Genomic DNA, 24,413 nt, shown 5'->3' with positions numbered 1-24,413 from the left:
TCCCATTCATATTTACAGTATACCATTTCAAGCCCTTACAGCCTCTCACACTCAGCCACTTACCAGGTGACGTCAGTCAAGCCCCTGAGGGTTCAGGGCTTAAGGCCTTAGGGGGGACATTGTGAATGGGCCTGGCTCTAGCGAGATCCTTTTACGTTACCTGAAGGCCACCGTAGTTCTTCGACACCCTTGTGAAAGTGCGGTAACGTATGCCGCAAAATGGAAAACCATCGTACTGCCGGTTGTCGTTTGACTTCTGTTGCTCCTAAAGTAGTGTTATTATTATAAGGATGGCTTCTGAGGGAGTTGAACGGCACTCAGCGGCTCACGTTACCGCAGTCTTGGAAAGGGAGGAGTGAGCAAAGGTGTACGCAGTCGGTTGCAATCTGCAACCACACCACTAGATGTCGCCAAATCCTACACACTGTCCCTTTTAAAGACCAGTGACAGTCCAGCGAGTGGTGTGTTTTTCCTGTGAGTTGTAAGAGGAGTTCATGTTGATGTGTGAGTGAAGGGGAGACCTGAAATAAACATTAAGAGTGGCAACAATGTGAGCTTGCCTTTATAGACTGCTGCTGTGCACAAGTTAATCATTTCCACTGTTTCCTTTTTTCCTGACTTCCCATTACTGTGCACTGACAGTAGCTGAGCGTAAAATCTAATTTTTCCATCGTAGGAGATTGGCTCGACTCAAAAAGAGTCTTCCGCTCGTGTTAATGGTCTACTGACCTTTTCTATTCTGCTCAGCTCCTCAGCGTGCTTCCACTATAGAAATGTAAAAGTACTTAAAGATATCCATTAGGATACAACCAGAGGTTTTTGTTCTGCCTGTTGGTTCCTCCACAGCATCATCTCCTGTAGCACAGTTGGAGACAACTTCAGAGGTGCAAACCTTAACCGTGGATAGAACTCGGCGGATTACAATATTTAAATGCAAACAGCTTGAGTTTAATTGGAAAACCGATGCCGAGGAGTGACTCATCCTAACATTTCAGATCCATCCACCGGTTTATGTTACACAACAAAGACGTATTCATACCATGGATGTGTTCTCTTGTTTTTTGGACAAACAAAATGAATGACAGGTAGCTCCTCTGGATGTTTCTTTTTGGAAACTTTTGCAAAACACCAAGTTGTTTGCGCACATTACTGCTGTACTTCCAACCCATCATGGAAGTACATAATGTTGAAATGAAGTACAGCAGGTTTCCATGGAATCTCATTTTCAGCACAATCTGTCTCTTCACAAAATCCTACTGGTGTACCCACAATGTGGAAACAATGTCGAAAAATATAATCAAGTTTAGACGATATGTAGAAATTGTGTGTTACATAACAGTGTACACGGGAACTAGGAAATTGATTCAGATAAGTTTAAAGTGTATATTTTCTTCTCTCTCCAGACAGTCGATGATGATGATGAGGATGATGATGATAAGCTTCAATCAGACCCATCAGTCCTGGACTCCAAGCTGACAAAAGGTAAGACGCTTAACACGAGAAAAAAAAATATGCCGTACCACTTTCACTCCCTCTTCTTTGGTTCATTCGTTTGGTAAATGAGCTGCAAAGCCTTCGGGTAAATATGTGTATATGTGAGTACACTTGCACATATTTACTCTAGTTTGTGTGTGTGTGTATATGTGTGTGTGTGTTTCATATGTTGGTGTTTAGCTACCTTGTGAGTCCGTTGGTATTTTTTTCAAGCAATTTAATTTGGTGATATCAGGCTGGAAACGTCTATGCAAAGATGAAAGAGTCTGCTTGCCACAACGCTGGCGGGACCCATAAACATGCACATATATGCAAATGAAGGCATACATTGCCTCAGGCTATTGGGAGGGGGGGGCGACAGGTCACGGAGCAGACCAGAGGAAACTAATAACTACTCTGAGCAGTGCACAAGTAAACTATATCCAGCCATCCACAATAAGAATCAAAGTCCTATATTAAGGTTGTTTCTTTAAGGAATGAGGGTCTCTACTGTCTGACATTTTGAGTACAGAATAGAAGTCAATGTGACACCATTGCTGCTTAATATCTAAATAGTTGTTTCATCTCTTGCTGTCCTGTTTGTTTTTGTTTCTCCATTGTATTCGGTCTCTTGTCCTGTTTGTTTTCTCTCTGTGTATGTCTTTTTTTTCTTTGGTTCCCCTTTTTCTGCTTCTTCTCCTTCCCATGTTTCTATCTTTCTGTTCTCTCTCTGTCCATCCCCCTCTTAGTCCCCCCTCCAGCGTCTCCTTTCTTTGTCTTGTGAACTTGTTTTATGCACTTGTCATTGTCGAGACGCAGCCTGATTGCTTTAGTCAATGCATTTTTCATTTTTCTCTGAAAATTGTCACAAAAAAAAATGAAGGCCATGACGCACTTTTCCCACCTGCTATGAAGATGTATTCTTCTGAATCCTCCTCTAAATCACACGTCTCCGTCTGTCTCTCTGTGCCACCGCAGCCTCTTTTGCCCCCATCTGTTTTGCCATCAAGGCGAAGGAGAATGACATGCTGCCGCTGGAGAAGAACCGAGTTCGATTGGACGATGACTCGGATGAGGACAAGGTCGAGTACAGCCTTGGTCGATGCACTGCACGTAGATCTAGGGCTGATTTGGTATGGATGGAAAACTGATTCTTGAAAATATATGTTCTGTCGCCTCGACATTAACAGTAAATTGTCATGCATTTTTTGTCTGAAGTTGCTGGAGGAGAAGGGGCTGGCGGCTGTGACGGGTGGGGCTGAGTCGGTTGATCGGGAGACCGCTCCGGCCAGTGCGGCGGAAGAGAAGAGACCCACCCTCAGTTTGGAGGAGTTGGAGGCAAAACAAGGTAATGATATTAAAAAGATTGTTGGGAAATTTAAAAAATATTTCTCAAAGTACAGTGCACTGCTTAAGCCACTGTACCTCTTTATATTTGGTTATCTGGCAACTAGTGGGCAGCTAACAGTTCTGAGAAGTGAAGCCAATGCGGAAGTGCCTTAAACCTGCATTCTTTCTAATAGCCAGCAGGGGGCGACTCCTCTGGTTGCAAAAAGAAGTCTGATTGTATAGAAAGCAATGAGAAAATGACCCTACTTCTCACTTGATTTATTACCTCAGTAAAGATTGTAAACATGAGTTTATGGTCTCAATCACTAGTTTCAAGTCTTCTTCAATACAGCATGATGTTCATTTAGTAAATTCTGGTCCCATTTAGAGTCAAATAGACCATAAAGCAGGGTATGCTTTAGGGCGTGGCTAACAGGTTGCTACCACGGCGTTGTCCAGTCTGTGTGTTGTCCGTGGTTTTGTCTTACAATTTTAACCCTTTCACAGTGTGTTTTCAGCTCATGGAAGTTAATTATAACCTTTTTGGTCGCCTGAAAATGTCTTGTTGACCATTCGGTTGTATTTAGCTCCACCCTCTCGTGTCACCTCAGGTTGCAAAAAAAGCCAAGATGGCGACGGCAAAATGCCAAACTCTAAGCTTCAAAACGGCAGTCCACAGACAATGGAGGATGTCAAATGACTACGTCCAATTCTTATATACAGTCTATGCTGGCAACGTCACTACAAATATAGATTTTGAGTGTGTGATAATCACTTTACTTTATTGCCTTCAAGTTGAACACATCACCTTTAAAATGTAATCAGGATGATATTTAGACTCTTATTGCCCTGTTTTTATTTGTCAGTTTGTGCATTCAGGTAATTGTCGGCCTCACTCTGCCTGTGTGATAGACAGCATGTTGATGAAGCATCTCATGTTGGTTATGATAGAAGTTGTTTTTTTCCCTCAGCTCTATGGCCATTTAATGTGGCTGCGCTAGAATTAAATTCTCCGCGTCAGCATATGCTGAGTACAGGTGCTTACAAGACATCTCCGTCACACCCACTGGCATGCTGTTACTTTCTGGGAGGGCTGGAATTGGAGGAAAAACAAGAGGGGGGAAGAGTGGAGATGAATAAATCCATTGAGTCTGAATTATAAATTCTCTCAACAGGGGCGTACCCTGCAGTAAGATACGAGCAGTGTGGTACAGCAAACAACAGTCATATATCTCTCCAAAGGCCTAAGGGAGATGTATTCTCTCTATTTTTGTCTCTCTTTTGTTCAGCCGTGGTTGTAGAATATTACACACTCGCTCTCCCCCAGTCTTTCCTAAACTAAAGTAATGCATCAGTGACTTTGCACTCAGAAACAGACATATTGGTCTACGTCAGAATGCATACACGCACAAGAAGCTTTCTTTGTCCTGCAAGAGGTTAACACTACAGGATTTTTATAGGACCTATAGTATTTGACAACAAATCTAACTCAGCTGATCTAATGAGATCGCCGCTTGGTTGGTGATCTTAACCATGTTTTTACAGAAAGCTAAACTTTTGCCTCGTGTTCCCCTATTTTATTTTCAAGGTTAGAGTCACATCTTTAAAATATTCATATATTCTAATGTATAACTGGCTATTAATTTCAAAAGTAATAGGCTTTTCTACTGGGAGCTGGAAGCTATTGTACTTGAAGTTGATTCATTGCATCTTGTCATACTTTTACACCCCCCCCCCAAAAATATGCAATTGCATCCTTTTAGCTTAAAAAAAGGAAAATCGGACAGCTTCACCTTCGTCTGCATGTCTCTTTGAATGATGACAAATCAGCTGAAATATAACATAATATTCCAAGAAGACGTTTTCACATCTCTGTCAAACAAAAGCTGACAAGTTGTGACTATCAATAATCCATTTGACCTTACATCAAAGGTGTGAAAAGTACGTTTTGTCCCGTCATCTCACAAAACAACCATCATATGTCTGTGTGAGTTGATTTATACTAATGACTCAATGATTACTTGGAGCAGGCGCCAAGATGTCTGCCTCTAAAAGCCTCCCCCGTGAATGCTACAATACGTTAAGCCAAAAAAAGGCAAATGACAAAGAACAATATTACAACAGTTTTCCCTAGAATATATATATCTTTCTTGCCTGACATTTCTGTCGGATTTCTTATCTCTTTTTGTCTGTAAATTCCAGGCTGAGATTGAACTGTACTAAATTCACAAAGATGATTTTTGGTGATGTAGTTTTGCTCTGTGTGGTAAGCATGCTAATGCTTTATCTTGTAGTATGTAAAGTAATTGAACTGTGTGCAATTTAAAGACCCTGAAAAGCACTTTCCTCAATCAGCTTCTTCTTCTAATTCAAGTGATGCGGTCCTACACGAATACACTCTTGTCTGCCAAAGCTAGAACAGCTTTGGTTATTTCACATGACAGATGTCTCTATATATGTTTTGTCTGGCCATAGAGTAACCTAGCTTGTGCTTGAGGTAAAGGTATTTACTTGCTACTTACAATACTTACAGTGTTTCTGATGCAATATAGATTGAGGCTGTCTTACGTTTCATGAGATCTCGAAGGACAAAGCAAAAGTGTAGGAATCTCTCTCAGACCAGAAAGACATCTGCAAAATAGAACCTGGAAAGATGAACCGACAGACAGTTAAGACAAATGTGCTACTTTTCAGCATCAAGGGGCCGGACGGGCAGGGTTGGGAGGGTTACTTTAAAAATGTATTCTGATACAATTACTAATTACCTGTTTAAAAAATGTAGTCTGTAACCTAATCCAAGTATCACAATATTAAAGTAATGTAACTTTTTGGATTATCTCAATACCAAATATGCAAATAAAGACAGGAGGAAAAAAAAAATGCTAAACATTTTGCCATTATTTTGAATGTAAAGCAGAAAAAGGGGAACAACATCACCCGCCAACCATTAACCTGCAGCGCAACAAGCTCAGCTGCTGACTCGGTCAAAATTGAAAAGAGAAGTAATCTCACACATACGCCTGCAGACTGAGCGTGGGCTGATTACCACTCACGGCTACTGTGTGCTGTTTTATTCAACATGTTCAAATGATGCATCTTATTTCAGATGTCCATCCGTGCGCACAATTTCAGTGTGTCAGTCTCCAACACACGCCTGATCTGCATAAGAAACTGTGTAGAATAATTAATCAAAATGACATATTTGATGTTCACTTAAGCACAGGGGGGGTTTCTGTGGTTATTTTACAGTCTGATGCTGGTTGCACAGAATGTAACCAGCAGATCTGCTGTGCGTAATTGTGGTTCGACAGTGCGCACAGTTGGAGAAGCAGATGGAAGCGATACCTGCTGCCTTCGGATGACTGTGCTCATAAAATTTACTTAAGCCTACAATATAATGGCGAAATTTGCACCCAGTGAAAGCATTCTTCACTAATGTTAAAGGCTGACTCGTGTCGAGAAGTGTTGTAATGTGTACGCAGTGCATGTAAGTATATCGTTCTTTATTTTAAAATGTATTTAATCTAACAATCCCCATTTTTGGCTAAATGTATCGGTAATCTAAACATCTTTTTTTGTTTGTAACTGAATACAGATAGCTTCTTTTGTATCCTAATTACGTAACGGCATTCCACGTATTCCGTTACTCCCCAATCCTGCTGACTGGTCCCCGTTTTAGGTTCAGTGGAACAATCTCCGAGTGTAATGTGTTCTCTCTCTGAGCTGACAGACGGCCAGAGAAAGAGGCTGAAAAAGCCTAATAAATAGCTGACTGAATTGGCTTTGCTGTGTGGCAAAGTGGCTGTCAGTCAGCAGGCCTAACTTGATCAGATAGCTGGAGAATCAGTGGCAGACAGCGGAACGCTAATCTGTATTGATGGTCTGGAAAGCAGCCACACACTAAAAGTGGTTTCCAGTGATAAGTACATGAATCGTTTAGATTGCTGCGAACTTTTCCCATGCAGTGTATGTTTTTCATAGTGACGGTAGAAGGCTTAGAATACCTTAAATCAATGTGGCGATTCTTTTCAGGGACAATGTTAGATACAGTATATTGTAAATGCATAGACTGTGTAAAAGAAGTGGATGTAGTCACCGTGACATCACCTATTGGTTTGTGGACGGCTGTTTTGAAGCCTCGAGTTGGGCATTTTGGCCGTCGCCATCTTGTTTTTTTGCAGCCAGAAGTGACACGAGAGGGTGGAGCTAAGTACAACAGAAGGCTGAAAAAGACATTTTTAGGCGATCAAAACTGAGATTTGAGAATCTCACCTCAATAAACATTATGAGCAAATACAAAAGTCATATAATCAACAAAATTAAATAAACAAGCAAACATAAAAACACTGAAAAAGGGTCAAAGTTCTAAGACGAAAACATAGACACCTGCTTTATGGTCTATTTGACTCTAAATGGGACCATAATTTACTAAATGAACATCATGCTGTATTGAAGAAGACTTGAAACTAGCGATTGAGACCATAAACTCATGTTTACAATGTTTACTGAAGTAATAAATCAAGTGAGAAGTAGGCTCATTTTCTCATAGACTTCTATACAATCAGACTTCTTTTTGCAACCAGAGGAGTCGCCCCCTGCTGGCTGTTAGAGAGAATGCAAGTTCATGACATTTCCGCATTGGCTTCACTTTTTAGACCCGGCGGTTGCCCACTGTGTAAATATAAATACTTTTAGTAGTCCATTCATTGAGTGGATCACAAAGACTATCATTGGATACTACAATGTATCAAATCACAATGTGGAATAATGTTAAAATGTGAAAGAGGTCGCTCATGGTGATGAACCTAACCTTCAGAGAATTATTACCTGAATCCACAGCGCCCCTCAGCTTTACAAGGCTTCACAGCGAGTTTCAATTCATTGAATAGCTCTCCGCAATTTGACTGTTTTGGGTTCACTCTCACCGCTCTCAAAGTGTGGTTTCTGGGTGCTGTTTTCATTGAAAAAGCTCTAAAAACACACTGCCTGCTCAACACCAAGCAGCAGACAGACACAATTAGCGACTAGATGGTGAACATGGTGGAGCATTGTGCAGCCAGAGAGCCAGATAATTACCTCAGGAGTCGGTTGAGACCAAAAATAGAGCTAAAAGGAGAATGACTGTGTGGTGATGATATGTCAGTGTTTACAACTTGTTTCCGCTGGACAAAAATAACTGCTATTGCAGCTTTAACTAATGATTATTTACATTATCAATTTGTCATTTACTTTTTTTTTTTTTTTGATCAGTTGCTTAATTGTAAGTTTTTAGTCATTACTATACAATAATGCAAAAATCAGTAAATTCTAACATATGAGAAGCTGGAAGCCGGAGACCGTTTGGCATTTTTGCTCCGTAAATGACTTCAGTGATCAATCAGTTATCAAAATTGACTAAGCAGTTAATCGCGGAATCTTTTCAGCACTTTTCATATGAAATTATATATATTTTATTGGACAATACTACAGAAACTAAAGCAAGATGTCCCTCCATGAGTGAAATTAGTGTATAAATACAGTATTCACCCTGCAGCACTGTGCGTCGTGTCACTGTCTGGGCGTACAGGCGGATTCTGCTCCACTCGGCTATTGTTCCCACTATACTCAAATATGATTTGCCTCGGCAGCTAGTCTATGTTTAACCCTGAAGAGATAACAGTAGCCCCAGCGGTTGCATAACTTCAATACCTTGCTTTTCCGCAAGCATTTGCTTTATACTTCACGGTCTCGTCTTGTTTTCTCTGTCTCGCTCATCCCCGTTCTCTCTCTGTGACCCATCTCATTCTTGCGCTCTCCTTGCTTCTCTATATCTCCCACCCGTCTCTGTCACTTCATCTCCTCTCCTCATCTCTCAAAAACCCTGCACATTTCTTTCCACCCCCAATTTCACTCAGATGTCTGTCTCCTCTTCTCCACCCACATGTTCCCTCCTACTTTGCTTTGTCTGTATAAACCTTGGATTGCATGAAATTACCCTACCACCAGAGACTTATTCAGGCCTTATCATTTAGAGCAGGAACTCTGTCAATCAGGAGTTGGAAACTCAGGGAAAAAATGCCACTAACATCATCTCTGTTAGATGTGACAGTAAGAGTGGAAAATGACTCTCAAAATCCTTTCTTCATTGTTTGTCCTTCACTTTTCGTCCTGCCTATCTCTATACTTTTGGTTTCTTACACTCGTTAAACACGTTTCGCTCTCTCTCTGTGTTTTCTCCCTCTCTTCTCTCTATTGTTGTTCTTTGCCTTCCAAAAGACCATTTGGTCAAGAAAAAGCCAGCTGAGTGAAAATCACAGCATAACCACTCTTTCCCTCCTTCTCTCTGTCTATTCAATCATCTTGTCCTCCCGCATAGCACTACAATAGAGGTATATATCTAGCTGTGGTAAAAACAGAAAAGGGATAATGACTACAATTTTTGTTTTCATCTTGGTCCAACCATCTCTCACCCGTTTTTTACCCTCTCATCTCCCTGCCCCTCAGCCAAGCAGAAACTGGAGGACCGTCTAGCGGCCGCAGCCAGGGAGAAGCTGGCCCAGGCATCTAAGGAGTCTAAGGAGAAACAGCTCCAGGCGGAGAGGAAGAGAAAGGCAGCGCTCTTCCTACAGACCCTCCGCGGCCCATTCCCCGGGGAGCCTGAGGCCAAGAGAGCCGAGCTAGACTCGACGGCACAGCTCGAGGTAGGTGAATGGTTGATAAAGTTGGATCAGTCTTTGTCATGTTTATGCTCAAATCAAATCATGACTAAATCCTTAGTGGTTGAGCCCAAATCTCAAGCAAGTCCCAAGTTCTACCGAAGTATCATTTCAAGTCACATTTCAAGTTCCGTTGAGAGAATACCAAACTGCTTTGTGTTTGATTGCAGTTTGGTATGGAGGACGGAACCCTGCCAAAATCAAAAATGAAATGGGAGGTCTGCAGGGTGTGTGTGTGTGTGTGTCCACGGACCCCTGGATGCGGAGCCTCAAACATGCTCTGCGGTCCCTTGCTTGACTCTCAGAAATACAAAGGGAAAATCATGCAGAAATATATGAATACATAAATAAATACATAGAATTTAATCATGAATAAATACATTTAAAAATGAATTTAAAATAAATAAAAAATGAATGCAAAAATACATAAAAACATTTAAAAGTGAGTATAAATAAATAAATTAAATGGAAAATTAAATAGAAAAGTAGATAGTTAGGGGAATTAATACAAAGGTATATAAATAAATAAGCAAATGAACAGAAATATAAATTTGTCACATTGTATCTATTAATTAATGCCTACATTTATTTTTAATATTTTGGTACATTTAATGAGATATTTATTTATTTATTTATTGAGCCATTTATTTATTTATTTTTTTGGCAAGTTTCGTCCTCCATAGTTTGGGATATCATGTCAGGGGTTAAATCATTTTGGGTTTCTAATGTCACAAATGTAGGGCTGCACGGGGTGCAGTGGGTAGCACGGCCACCTCACAGGAAAAGGGTCACATGTTCAATCATGCCTTGGGGCCCTTCTGTGTGGAGTTTGCATGTTCTCTCCGTATTAGTGTGGGTTTTCTCTGAGTTGTCCGGCTTCCTCCCACAGTCCAAAGACATGCAGATTAGGTTAATTGTTGACTTTAACTTGCCCGTAGGTGTGAATGTGAGCGTGAATGGTTGTCCTACTCTAGGTGTCAGCCCTGCGATAGTTTGGCGACCTGTCCAAGGTCCAAGGTGTATCCCTCCTTCACCCAATGACAGCTGGGATCGACTCCAGCCCCCCCCGCTACCCTGAATAGAATAAGTGGGTACAGATAATGGATGGATGGATGGATGGATGGATGGAATATCACAAATGTCTTGTAAAGAGAGACTCATTCCTGCTCGGCGTTATAGTTTTCCATCTGTAATCAGGGGCCAAATGGGGTGCTGAAAAAGTCACTTTACCGGGCTAACTGCAACAGGTTGCCTTCAGAATAAAAAATAGGATGGTTTCAGAGGAAAGATGCCGTGTCCAGTGATTGCATTTTTTGCATTTCTTGAATCAGTTTATTTGTTCATCAAACTGCCACTTAATGTCCAGCTAGCATTAATGATTGAGTTTTGTTTCTCAAGGTTGGCAGGTCCACTATTTTCTTTAATATGCAGCAGAAGCATGTCATTATTTCACAATTTCAGCACAGAGCATACCAGTCTAAACAAATATTTTGCATACACTCACAGACTTGTTAGCCCACCTTGACTTTTTCTCCCTGCGCATTTTACATAACCTGCCACTCTGCTGTTTAATTTCCACCCAACGTTTGAGATTTGAGAGCAACATTTTATTCTAAAATCCTTGAATATAAACAATATAACCGGTATGGGTGGAAATGAGGCTTTTTTTGTAATATGCAGTTGGATAATTCAAGGTAGAAAAATGACACCCACTAATGCCTCAGTGGTAGTGGATAAAGAAGCACAAATTCTGTTGAAACGTAGAGCTTGCCACATCACATTGTTAACGTCCACACCCCTGGCTAGACCTGTCCACCCTGAGGTCAGTGACAAATTTGTGCTCGCTCTGCTTTTTCTTCTCAGCCTCTTACTTTTTTGTTGAACTGCGGTCAAATCTGTGGTCATAGTTAGAGGTTCAGTTAACAGAAAATCACATTTACTACAGCTGGCGCAGTATACTAAAACCGCCTCAATCTTTATGTCTGTTGATACCAGATGGCATACTGTGTTTTCTTTCCTATGATGGTGCATTATTGATTATGTGCAAATGAAGTTGCAGGCACCTACAGCTGTTAGAACCTGTGTGTGCTGTATTGATGGCGGTTTTCAGTTTATGTAACCATGCAATAATAGATTAAGAGAGCGATTGTCTGGTTGCTAAGGGATATCTTCATGTAAATCAGTCACATATATACCACGTGAATATTGGGAAACGGCATACATTTAAAGGTCGCGTATACACAGCAGATAAAGTATATCGCACATTGTTATTGAGCTGAATCTGTGTGCTTCAGCTTAGACTGCTTTCCATGTATGAGCAGCTTTAGGCCTGGACTGTGACAACAATTCCAATCAGTCATTACTAAAAAGGTGGGATTTGTATGCTGGATAAGTTAATCACTACGCAGCTGTCGGCACTCATAAGGAAGCCGAGTATAGTTTCCTTTTCAAACAAAGACTCACAGGCAGAGGGTTGAAACTTTCCCAAGTTCTAAAACACTTTTTTTGTTGTCTTTGTTGTAGGTATGAGGTAGTTTGTCTTATGATTTCATCCCATAGAAATCAGTGTGTTCATGTAGATTTTCTTAACGCCTTAATGTTGTATGGTGTTGACTACTGTATTGATGTACACAACACACTTGTGGACTGGCCACTTCAGAAAGCTGGTAAATCAACATTTATCAAGTCAGAAAGTGAAGGAATCAAAGACATTTGGGCAACGACAGAATTACTTTTTACATTTTTAAAGTGAATAAACAAGTGCCAACTCAACATTTTGTTGGTATTATACAGTATAGTATATTTTATTATCTGAAAAATGTATCAGTAATTATCAAGAAAAGACCACATAAGATAACTTTGTCAAATTGAATCATACTGAAAATGTTTTAAATTATCAAATCAGCACATGCTCAATAGGGGTGTAAAAAAATATTGCGATACTTGAGTATATCGCGATATTTTGTGATACTCTATGGCAGACAGTGGCTCAGATTGCACAAAAGTAGTGCAATCATGTTGAATGTTACAGGGAGTGTTAAAAAATATCAACTTTTTTTACTCACATATACATATGGTGGTGTGTTCTTTATACAGTTTACAGGAACAGTTTTCCTAAAATTCGATTTTTTTGAAAAAATCGCAATACATCACCTCGCTTACAGTATCGCAATATATCACAATATATTGAATCATAACCCCTGTATCGAGATACGTATCGTATTGCCAGATTCTTGCCAATACGCAGCGCTAATGCTCAGAGCACATGCTGTGTGTTGTTTCGTGCTTTTATTGAGAACTGTAGCATTATTGGAAGGACATCTCACAATAACGGAGAATGGCTGCAGGATCAGGATCGCTTGCAAAAGTGTAGCATCACTACTACAGAAGAATCCTAGGAGGAAAAATGTTGCTCCTAATGAAGCAAAATAAAGATGTAATCAAAGAAAGCTCTTCTGTCCACCAACTTCCCTGTTCACTGTTTTGGTGCCCCAGAGATAACGCAGGGTATCTCTGTTTTAAAACCCTCCTTTGTTGAGTTTCATAGGGGTGCTGCATTAATGCATATTTTAAAAGCCCTTTGTCTGTCATATTAAACACTTTACAGTGTAAATATGACTCGGTGGAGGTCATTTGATGTGTAGATTGCCTGTCCATTTGATGGATGTTGCATGTCAGCTCCTCATGCGAGCCGACTGATGCGTCGTGAGCTGGCCTATTGCCGGTTGGGCCAGGTGGCAGCGGGCAGGCTCCTGTCACTATTGCGCCAGCTCTGTCACTCTTCTCCAGATGTTCTGTGACTTCTGCAGCGGCCATCAGAGCGTGCGTACGTACCCTGAACCAACATTCAGGTCATTGGCCTGCTAATGAATAAATGGGTGACAGAGATGAATGTATGGACAGTTAGAGATTGTGAACGTATGTTGGGTTGGTGCTCAGTCTACAAAGTATTAAAGGACTTGACAAATCACACATTGGTGATTGGTAAACATTGGACAGTCCACGTTAAAAGGAGACATTCCAACATGACAGATGAGAGTGCATTATGTGCTGGGATGATACGGTGAAATGGATAGTAATAAAGGCAATGGCATAACGAGATTTAAAGGTCTCATAGATAACATTTGATTGTGAAGTAATCATTTAAATACATTTGTGGCTCCAAAATGAATGTTTTGTTTATCTCTGTGGAAGATATCAGACGTTTGGTTCCCACTTATAACAAGGCTTGTTAGCCAATAGTAAAACGACGTTGGTATCATGTGGTAAAAAAATGATAGATGGCTGAGATTGACAGTAAGTGCCTAGCAATGACTTACTGTGAAGTAAATGCAATGGAACGGGGGAGGGACAATGCAACATTTAGTGGCTGAATGTTATCAATGACACCTTTTTAAACAATAATTTTGAGTACAATGTTGTTGTTTTACTTTTTTCCCTCTTGATTTTATCAGATGTCACTAGAGGTTCATAGTCAAGGGACAGTGTAATGCCTGTGTAATGTTTTGTTCATTAGAAAAAGCACTTTGAAGAACAAATATTACTTGAATTTGGAGCAAGTAAAGGGAGATCAGAATGGCTTCAAGGTGATTAGCCTATAATTTCTGGTTTTAGTGTTGTGATTTGGTGTATTTTGGAAGCCCGGAAAAACAGGATGGTTTAGATAGATATTGTAGGTATGAGAACAAAATGTGAATGCTGATAGAGTTGGCAAAATGCGCTGACGTGGATCTGTTGATGTAAGCTCGCCATGTTCCCCACAGTGCTCATCATGTTGTTAACGTGTCAGCACTGTAGTAGATGGAGTAAGCTGTCATGAGTAAACAGTAAAGCACCCATCGATCAGCCAGCGGTCATAACCGGACGGTTTACAGCTCATATAACCTCAAATTTTTTGCTGTTTTGTTGTAAACATACAATTGAATTGGAAAAAGAAAAGTTACAAAAACGTTTGTGTATGTTGTCAATTATAGTTCTTAGAAAGAACGTCATTGAAATTGGCAAAAAAATCGGAATCAGCAGGTCAGACTGAAATTGGAATTGGCCAAGAAAACTGCAATTGGTGCATCTTTGTAAGCAGAACCTGGTAGATTACAGGCCTATGCCTATTTGCTTTTGTAAGTCCCTCTTTTATGACACTTTTTTTTTGTCAAGGAAGAACAATGCATGGAATAAAAAAGACAATTCTCCAGTTCTGCTGCATCAATAATTGTTTTTGAACTGTCCACCGTACCTCGGTGGAGCTCTCTTTCAAACCCTTTTCAGTCATGCACATTGCTGGCTTCAACTCTCTATTAAAGCGATGACTTTTTTTTTGTCAGTCAGGCATAGGTGACTTTAACATAAATGTTTCTCATGTGTTCATTCAGACATGACAGGACAGTTAAGGAAAGAGCCCCGATTGGCTCGGCAGGGTAGCGGTGGCACCGCTGAGAAACAGCAATGAATTGGAGAATAATGTTATGAAGGAATAAGAATGCTCTCAGCTCTCTCTCTCTCTCTCTCTCTCGCAGGCTGCCATCAATGATGGATTTTAAAACTTTTTTTTTTACAGTCAAAGCCTCAATTAATGGCCAATGTGAGCACGAGGGAGGCGAGCCTGCTTCTCACTGTGAATTCCCTAATACATTTTTCTCATCAATTTCCTTATTAATTAGAGATTTTCTGCTGCGTAGGCCTATTTTTATTTCACAATGTCAGATAGTGCACGAGCATAGAATGAAAAAAGAGTTTGTCCTGTTTGATCGTGTGCTGTATGCAAAACTGAAAAATACGGAGAGGCAGCGCTGCTCTGATTATTATTGTGACTGAGCTGTTTTTTTGCTTGTTAGACTAATTTAACAGGAGGAGATTCTCCTTAACAATGTAAAAGTGTCTCTTTCAGTGTTTCATATTTAATTAAACTGTTTTTTTTTTTTTTATTTGAGCACGGGAGATACTAATTAAGTGATACATTTACTATTGTGAATTTAATCAGGCCAAAATATGTGTTTAATCTTTCTCTGAATGTTTTATTTAATTTTTATTTATTTATTATTTTATTCCACAATGAGAGAATGTCCTCCTCCTGTGTGTTCCTCCTCGCTTCCCCCTCTCCTCCCCTAGGACTGCAACTTTTTTTATTGTTACTCCCCGTGCCGTCCGAACTTCCATATCTTGCCAGAGCAGGTGCGAGAGGGCAGACGTTTTCTCAACCTGGTGTTGGGATAAGCTTCCCATATGTCAGTCCTAATTTTAAACCAAACCTCGCTTCCTATCATTTCATTATCTCTCCCTTAGCCCAGACACCAGATAGTGCGCAAATAGAAAGGTGTAATAAATATTCTTCCTTCCCTGCCTGTTTCTAGATACTTATTGATTGTCTTCTGTTGCGAGCACTTTTCTCTTTCTTTCTTTCTTTCCTGCCTGTACTTCTTTACCTCATTTGCTTCCTGCTTTCATCTGCTTTCATCACCCTTCTCTTCTTCTTTCCGTCCCTCCCCGTCTCTCTTTTTATGCTCCACCCATTCCTTACCAATTTTAGCAGATGGGTTAGGAGGTGGGTGTGATTGAATTGGAGAGATTGAAGTCACACAGCCCACATTAATTTCCTTGCTGTCTTCATTTATGTTAATGCTAGCATATAAAGTATGCCATTTTATGTCTCACTTTATCCAAATGCCTGTTTTTGTACCATAAATGCATACACATGTAACATGGGTGATCCCAGGAGCAATCTAAGACCCCCACCCTGGAAGATAAAATCTGACCTTGGAAGGTTTAGTGTCGTGTTTAATCCACTGATGGCATTGGTGTAATTAGAGGCACTTTGCAACTGACAGTTGTAACTCAGCGTGTAGCCAGAAGGCTGCACCGTGTTGTGTAACCCACACTTTTTAATCAGTTGAGTAAAGATTTTCCTTTTTTTTAGGTAAAAATATGAGTTATAATTTCCCAAGAGAGTAAGGCCTGAGCCAGCTGGTTATGATCCCATGCCCCTTTAACAAAAGATCTCCTGAATCTCCTCTTTTTTCATTGTAGCTACATCTATACTGCTCGATATGGAAAAGAAATCAAGCACATAATGTATTGTTTCCAACCAAAGTATGTAAATGTGACAAAACACATTTACATTTTGCAAATACAGGATTAGAAGAAGCACCCAAAGGAATTAAAAAATCCCATAATGAGATAAGAAAAGCAGTCCCTGTTGTGTTCTCAGGATAACAAGCTTCAGAGAAGAGAAGCTATCACTTATATCGAGTAAACTCAATGTTATTTTGTTTTCTAATTCTTCCATCACCATGTGCGTTGTATTACCCTGTAACATTGACAAAGATGGACACAGGAAATGGACGGGCTCCCCATATTGATTTTCCACAGATGTATAGGGAGATCAAGCATTTGGGAATTCATTCAATGTCCCTAATATAAAAGAGGGAGACTGACTGTTAACTGTAATCAATGCATTGTTTTTTTTTTCTTTTTATCTTTAAACCAATTAAAAAGAGAAGGTCCAGCGTCCAAATGTGTCTGTCGAAGTAATACCTTCATTGATTTTTTCTCTTTTTCTCTTATTCTTTCTACCTTTTGTTTGTAGTTGCAAGAAGCCCTCTCTGTCCTGTCTGACCCCGTGCTGCCTCAAGTGTCGTCTGCAGCATCTGCGTATCCTCAGGATCAAAGACCCGCCGTGGAGAAGAAAGGAGCGTATCGCAGCAGGGAGGCCCCGTCCTCCTCATCCTCCCACACTACCTCCAGAGGAGCAGCAAGAGATCGAGACCGAGACAGAGATAGAGAGAGAGACAGGGAAAGAGAAAGAGACAGGGATAGAGATAGAGATAGAGATAGGGATAAAAACAGAGACAAAGGGAGGGACAAAGGGAGGGACAAAGACAAAAAGAAGAAAAAACACAAGAAGAGGTCAAGATCGAGATCGAAGTCGAGGTCAAGGTCGAAGAGTAAACACTCCCTTCCCAGTGCCTACAGGAGATCCCGCAGGTAAGATACCTTTCAAAACTGTCAGTGGCAGGGCTGGGAATCTCCAAGTATCCAACAATCCAACATACATATTTTCTCCTTGTATGACTGTGTCATGGTAACTTTTCAGATTCAGCAAGATAAATGAGTGTTTCAGGACAAAAGACTGCTCAGTGCAGCTGTCCAGTCTGTCGCTACGGACACAGAACCTTGGTAGGAGCACTTTTAATTAGAGGTAGACCGCCAAACTATCATTATTGGCAGAACTGGGGTCTGATAGCGGTCGACGGCTGCACTTCTGCCACCAGCCACACGGGCATGTACATCACCGTTTTGCATGGAGGCTCCATACACAAAGTCGAGGGAGAGCGGGAGAAAAAAAAAAAAACATCTCTTGAATATATAACGCAACATTATCAGATCTTTGTCCACGAAACACGACAGACAGACAGGGAGGAAAATAAATCATTCACTGTTACTTTAACTTGCTCACCTATTTGGCGTTCTCTCTTTCAAATAATCCAGCCACATAACCATCCGCTCATGAAATGAAATCACACACTTAAGGATCCTCCTTGAGTATGTACGAACATTAATGGTTTGCAAGAGTGGCATTTAACAATGTACGAGACGCGCAACAGCAGTAATCCTGGCCAGTCACAGTGTAAGCCACAGAACAGCGCATCGCCCATTACAAATAAATACAAAATCCACCAATCTACCAATTCACACTTCAGGATATTCTCTTACTAATGAGTAAATTCGGGGTGACAAAAAAAAGTGATTTATTAAAAACGGCTTATGCAAAATTCGCTGACTAGGCTGCTGCAGAAGTAAAGAAGATATCGGACGATTAATCGTCTATTGGCTTTTTCCTGCTCCAAACTATTGTTATTATATTGGCCGTTAAAAATCCACTATCGGTTAACCTCTACTTTTAGTCTTCTATTGTTGTATTGTATTTTTGTTTTGTTTTTTTATGCTGCTTTGCTGCAGAAATATGTTCCTTTTGTGAGACAGTAAAGAACTGAACTGAACTGCTTTCTTTGAACAGAATCAACTTGTTTTTGTTTTTTTTAACAACACGTGCAGTCCAAACTCTTGGCGTTCTCATGGTTTATGCAATGCAAATTACAGGGATGAGTCAAGAAACAAAGTTATCTTCAAAAAAAAAAGCTTTCTCTGGATAGATACTTACTTAGTTGGTGAAGCAGCTGTGATTGGTACAGCTGCTGTTAAAGGTATAAGACATTTAATGTGACAGGCTGAGGACGTAATGATTAATCACCCTCTGTTTTACATTCCACCTCAGCTGAACCTCTAGAGCATAGCTTACTGCACCCTTATGAACAAAAACATTAATAGAAAATAATGTATTATTCTGTCTCTCTATTATCCTTTCTTTCTTTCTTTTTCTCGTTTCCTGCTTCTCTTGAAAGAGGAAGGAAAAAAAGTTTGAATGTGAATTGAATTAATGAAACAAATGCAATGGGTAAAAGAGAGGAGGAATGAAGAAAAAGGAAAGAATAACAGGATGCACGAGAAAGAACATTTGAATTAAGAATTAACTAAGGGTTGAGAGCAAGTGATCACAGATTGGTGCTGCTTTGTTTGTGCCGTTTATCTGTCAAAGAGGCCAATATTGACCAGGCTGCTTTGTTTAGCCACCGCATCACAGGCTGGCATTAACTCTGCTGTCCTTTCCTGCCTGGCTTTGTTTGTAGAAAAGGGCTATAATTTCCTCCTCTAACCTCCTCTAAAATTTCATGTCTGTAAATAATGTACATGCTCTGCATATTTACCAGTGGAGAAAGTTAATCTACTCCTGCCCTTTATGCAAAGACACCTGAGAAGTGAATTAATCTTGTATGTTTTCTTTACTAGTGTGTTGTGTGTAGGTGTTTTTGTCCTGTGGCCCACACTGTAATTAGACTGTCTTTAACTGGCTTAAAGGGATAGTTCGGGTGTTTTGAAGTGGGGTTTTTATTACTCATCACCTTACTTACTAGTACTTAACCATAGTAGGTGCATTATTTACAGTAGATGATTGTCGGTGTGCCCCCAGCATCGATAAACAAGACAAGAGTACCGGCACCGGAGCAAAGCAATGTACTGTAAAACTCTAAAATATTGATATCCGTCTAAGTGTAGAATATTTTCCGACAGCAAACTGAACTGAAAGTGAAACATATCTAAATTGAGTTTGTCATCTGAGCCTTGTTGGAGAAAGCAGTTTCACTTGAGTTCAATTTCCCTTCTGAATGAAGAAGGAAATAGCTGTCTGACGGCAAGATAAAGCGGTGAAAGTATTCTAATTATAGCGTACACTTAAACAGATATCAATTTTTTAGGTGAGCCTTTCTTTTAGGTGGCTAAAATTCATTTTTATGCCGTCCCCCATCCACAGCACTGTATTGCTTTGCTCTGGTGTCGGTTTCTCCAAACTGTAGGCATACCGACTATCATCTACTGTAAGTAACACACCTACTATGGATAAGTAACTCATACAACCCCGCTTCAAAACACCCAAACTATCACTTTAATGTGAATTGTGCCACTGCAAACCTTGCTCAAACCATCACTGGCTATTCTTAGTTTTCAAGTTCCTTGAAAACCCATCCTGATAGCTTGCTTTATTTCCTCCTCTCCTCTCCTCGTCGTCGTATCGCTCTCTTTTCACCCTCTTCTATTCGTGTTCTTCATTTCAAATGCATCAGCTCATCTACCATGCTCTGTCTTGTGTAATTTAATGGCTTCTCTCTCCCCATCTTTCTTTGTCGTCCCGTCTGGCCAGATCCCGCTCACACTCCCCGGGGAGAAAGGACAGGAAGGGCGCCTCATCAGAGAAGAGACGCGAAGAGAAGGGGCGGGAGCGCCATCATCCCAGCAGCAGCTCCAGCCTGCCCAGGGGGCATTCGAGATCCAGGTAAACCTAACCAAGGTGTCGTCAGTCTGTTGCGAGAGGAAGAATCGCGGGTGTCCACATACAGCTGTGTTTTATTTTATCACTGAAAACCACGGATTATTACACTTGTTGAGGCAGAGAGGTGCACCAATAAGGTGTTCAATCTCGGTAATACTGTATGTATATCTATCGAACGATGTTTTGTGTCCTTTAAGAGTAGATTTAGCCAACATACATACAAGACAGCCACTTAATCCCCAAATGACCACTGATGGAAACTGCAACGGACAGCTTGTACTTGCATGAATTTAAAGTAGGGCTTTGCTGAATACACAAGCGGTGCCTTCAGACAGCGCTCCACGCCCTTGATATAGTGTGCATTGTGCGGCGTTACTGCCTGAATCTGAAATATTTCAGTTTCCGTCTCGCATTTGTCTCCCAGGTCCCCTCCTGACAAAAGGAGGAGCTCCTTGTCATCCTCAGGACAGATGCAAATCGTGGGTTCCTCTCTCTCCCCGTATTCCTCACCCAGCAGAGTTTTGTCCCCGTCGGCTAGCCCCGCCTCCAGCCTGGCCCACTCCAGGTAACACCTCTACAAGCCTGTCAATCAAGCCAGCCAAGCACTTAGATTGCTTTCCCCAGTTATAACTGAAAGTCTCTTCACTAAAGAGACAAAAAGGTTGGTGGGAGGTCTTAAAGCCCAACAACTGATGAGATTGAACCAATTTGCATTTCATTATGCTTTTAAATATCTTATTTAGACCAATAGATCTGGTCTGTGAAGCCTCTGCCTCTTAGAACAAACAGCCGTTGGCTATTATAGCAACCTGTCAAAACCGTGCTGATACACTCTGTCAAAGACCAAACTGAAAGTGATGTCCAATTAATTTCCTCTCTTTGAAGGCTTTTGACAAACACCAACTCTTTGCTTAAAGCGTGTTTTTGATGTTATTTTTATCATTAAGTCTAAAGAATTGACCGTTTGTAACCCCCTCCCCCTGATATAATGATTGTCCTATTATATTTAGCAAACATAACTAGACACAGCGGGCCTGCCAAGCTTTGGATTTCTCCACACGTTGAAGTTTTGGAGGGTGGTGTATTTTCATTTAGCCTTTCGGAAAAAAACAAAACCAAAAGAGCAAAAGTGTAAGGAATGGATTAAACAGTGTTTACGTCCTCTAACATAAGCTGCGAATGGAACCATGCCGACTACTACCTACAGTAGTACCCCAACCTTGTGTTACTTCCAAGGTAAATTTGTGGGGTCGCAGGTTTTGTCCTCTGTCATGCTTGTCCATATATAAGCTAAGCAGCCAAACGGTTATGTTAGATTCAGCCTCAGTCTTTTGGCGTGATATTACATACTATGTAGCCATCATAGTTGAGACCATTTTAAAGGATTCTTGTTTTAAAACAAGTGAGCTGGAAAAATGAAGTCAGCCAGAGTGGCCAAGTCTGCTTATTATAAGCGACATGGGGCTTTTTTCCCTGAAAAGTTGCTTACGACTGGTAGTCGCGGGTTGCATTTTTTTTTGTTGCTTGTTTCTAAAGTGTAGTTACTCATTTGGACTTGCTCCTGTCTCTCTCCTCTATACCTGTCTAGTTTGTCTACACACACACACACAGATGACTGACAGTCATTCACCGGCATCGCTCAGAGTGTTGTTGTGAGATAAATCTTCGCAGGGTTGATGGAGTTTAGCCAACAATGCCAGCTACTAAGTGGGTGAAATATGGCAAAAAGTACAACAAAGATTGGGGAAAAACAGAGAGTGGCCTTAGAGATTGGATTCACCCTCATGTGGGGGACGATTCAAAGGCGGTTTGCTCTTTTTGTTAGTGTGATATACGAGCACATTATGTCGATTTGCAAAAAATGAAACGAAATGCAAAAATTCAATTTCAACTTCTTTAAGTTTAGTTGACAAGAAAAAATGTAATATTAAAAGCTAAAAATTAATGCAAAAATGCAATGAAATGCATTCAATTCAAAATAAATTCATACATACAGTATATATGAAGTGATCAAGTGGCTGCCCTCTCTCACATTGTGGTAGGTAGTTAAGGTCGCTTGTTTTGGGCTTTTTCTGGGAGGGAGAATTGCTTCTTTTGTGCTTGTTTCTATAGACCTTGTTGCTTGTTTCTCTCGCAAGATCTGGCAACACTGAACAGTTGTAATTCCAAGTGGTAAAATCGATATTCGTTGGCTAGAAATGAGATTCCTACTATTATTAAACGGCTTTGTTGAATACTCGATTCTGATTGGTCAATTACGGCATTCTACGGTCTGTTATTTCTTTATAGCAGACCGCTGCTATGTATAACGTACCGTTGCTATGGACGCAGTTCTAATCTCGGACTCTGGAGGACCGTTTTGTGTCAATTTTTTTGATTTCTTAAGTAAGTGGCCGTGTAATAAGTGGGATAGTGTACAGCGAGACCCTTTCAGGGTGATGCAAGACCCCTCCTCGTGCATCGCCCTGTCGGGGTTTATTTCACAACAATGACTGGCTGGCTGTACATTATCCCTTGCTTATCTTCCTCCGTCTGAAATCAAGCATCCATTGTTTCAAAGAATGAATACAGGAAAAATTGAGTGGTAAATCTGTCAGCGCCACCATTGTAAACTACATATTTGCTGTTTACCAGATTTGAAATCTTGTCAGAGGTGGATTTTTCTGCTTCAGAATGATCAATTTTATGTAGTGTTGTGCATTGTGTCATCAAAAGACGGCGTTGTCATCCAAAAAGATGTGTTGAATACAACTGTTAATACTCTGTGAATATGAAACTCTAGCGGGTAAAACAAAGCTCAGGCCTCGTCCGTGTTGTCCAAGGAATTCTAAATCCAGGACGGACGAGAGAGACTTAAGGCGTTAAACCTAAAGAGCCAGTGATGTGAGCCCAACATCTTTTCAGCTTGAGGGTCGTAAGGCACAAAGGCATTTATGGCAACGGACACAAAGACCTCTTCTGAGGTCTTGGGGCTGTTGGTTTAAAACTGTTTCCAACACGGAAACAATTAAAGCTGCATACATTAACTTCTGGATAATTAGAGGGCAAAATGTAGAGCTACAAGGGTTGCAGCCAAATGAACTTGAGGCAAAATCACTCCCTACCTTTCCCTCCCTCTCTGCTTCCAAACAAAATGCATGCCCACTGTACTACAGGAGCTGGAGTTTAGTGAAACGGTACCAAATTTACTGAAGTAGGTTGGGTGTAATTCATTCTTTTTGAGTCGTTGTACAGTATGGATGGTCAGTGAACACAGTTGATGAGGAGGTGGCGGAAGTAGAGATTGTCATCAATCCAGCAAAGAACATAAGAAAAGCTGGAAAAGTTAACAGACCGATGGGAAAGGAGCACAGAAATGCCGCCCTTCACGTCGCATCGGGCCATTACACTGCAAGCAAATGGCAATGCTAATTCATGCAGCTCTCGAATATGTTCATATTGAAGCAATTACCCTCTCCGGAGCAGCAGTGTCAGATGTTACATTGGAAATGCATATCGGTAAAATGGATTTGTAAGTGCCTGAATATCACCAATATGTCATGCATTAGGTTAAGGAGTCTCCATAGAAAACAAGATTAATTGATTTTCCCCCTTTTCAATCCATGTGGCTCAATTGTGTATAAATCCAGTAGGTTTCTCTGCAGAACAGTTTATTTTCAATGTCCCCTCCCTTGGGGCCAGTGGTTCTCAACCAGGGGTCCAGAGACTCCATGGGGTCCTTGAGGGAGTTCCAGGGGGTCCCCAGAAAAATAGGGAATAGTTTGTTTTCACTAATTCACTATAGAAGTGAGCTTAATGTGAGTAAGAGTCATAAGACTATTCTGATCATAAGTTTCACTTCCTCTATGGTTATCTCAACTGTAGTTGGGTATAAAATTCTGGTCTTAATCTTATCTAACAACCAAAAATATTTTCAGATGGAGGTCCCTGAAGCAAAATCTTATCAAACGGGGGGTCCGTGACCTAATGTGTATCAATTTAAGGATCCTTGACATGAAAAATGTGGAGGAACCCCTGCCCTAGGTGATGAGGAAATA

At 40.7% G+C, this 24,413-nt stretch overlaps 1 protein-coding gene across 3 annotated transcripts in view; it reads left to right on the top strand.

Annotated features, from left to right (window-relative positions):
• Window positions 1–24,413, top strand: part of sfswap (splicing factor SWAP) — a 71,313-nt gene that overhangs the window by 32,283 nt on the left and 14,617 nt on the right. For 2 of the 3 annotated variants that reach the window (XM_074616961.1, XM_074616963.1), the window contains exons 11-17: window positions 1,404–1,482; window positions 2,452–2,606; window positions 2,692–2,821; window positions 9,286–9,482; window positions 17,077–17,474; window positions 20,248–20,379; window positions 20,801–20,941. In XM_074616961.1, coding sequence (XP_074473062.1) covers window positions 1,404–1,482; window positions 2,452–2,606; window positions 2,692–2,821; window positions 9,286–9,482; window positions 17,077–17,474; window positions 20,248–20,379; window positions 20,801–20,941 — 1,232 coding nt within the window. The remainder of the gene's footprint in view (window positions 1–1,403; window positions 1,483–2,451; window positions 2,607–2,691; window positions 2,822–9,285; window positions 9,483–17,076; window positions 17,475–20,247; window positions 20,380–20,800; window positions 20,942–24,413) is intronic. The other variant, XM_074616962.1, reaches the window with a different exon arrangement.

This window comes from Sebastes fasciatus, chromosome 19, assembly GCF_043250625.1.
Source record: "Sebastes fasciatus isolate fSebFas1 chromosome 19, fSebFas1.pri, whole genome shotgun sequence".
NCBI lineage: Eukaryota > Metazoa > Chordata > Actinopteri > Perciformes > Sebastidae > Sebastes > Sebastes fasciatus.
Note: the sequence above shows the minus strand (reverse complement) of the source record. Positions and strands in the feature narration are given on the sequence as shown.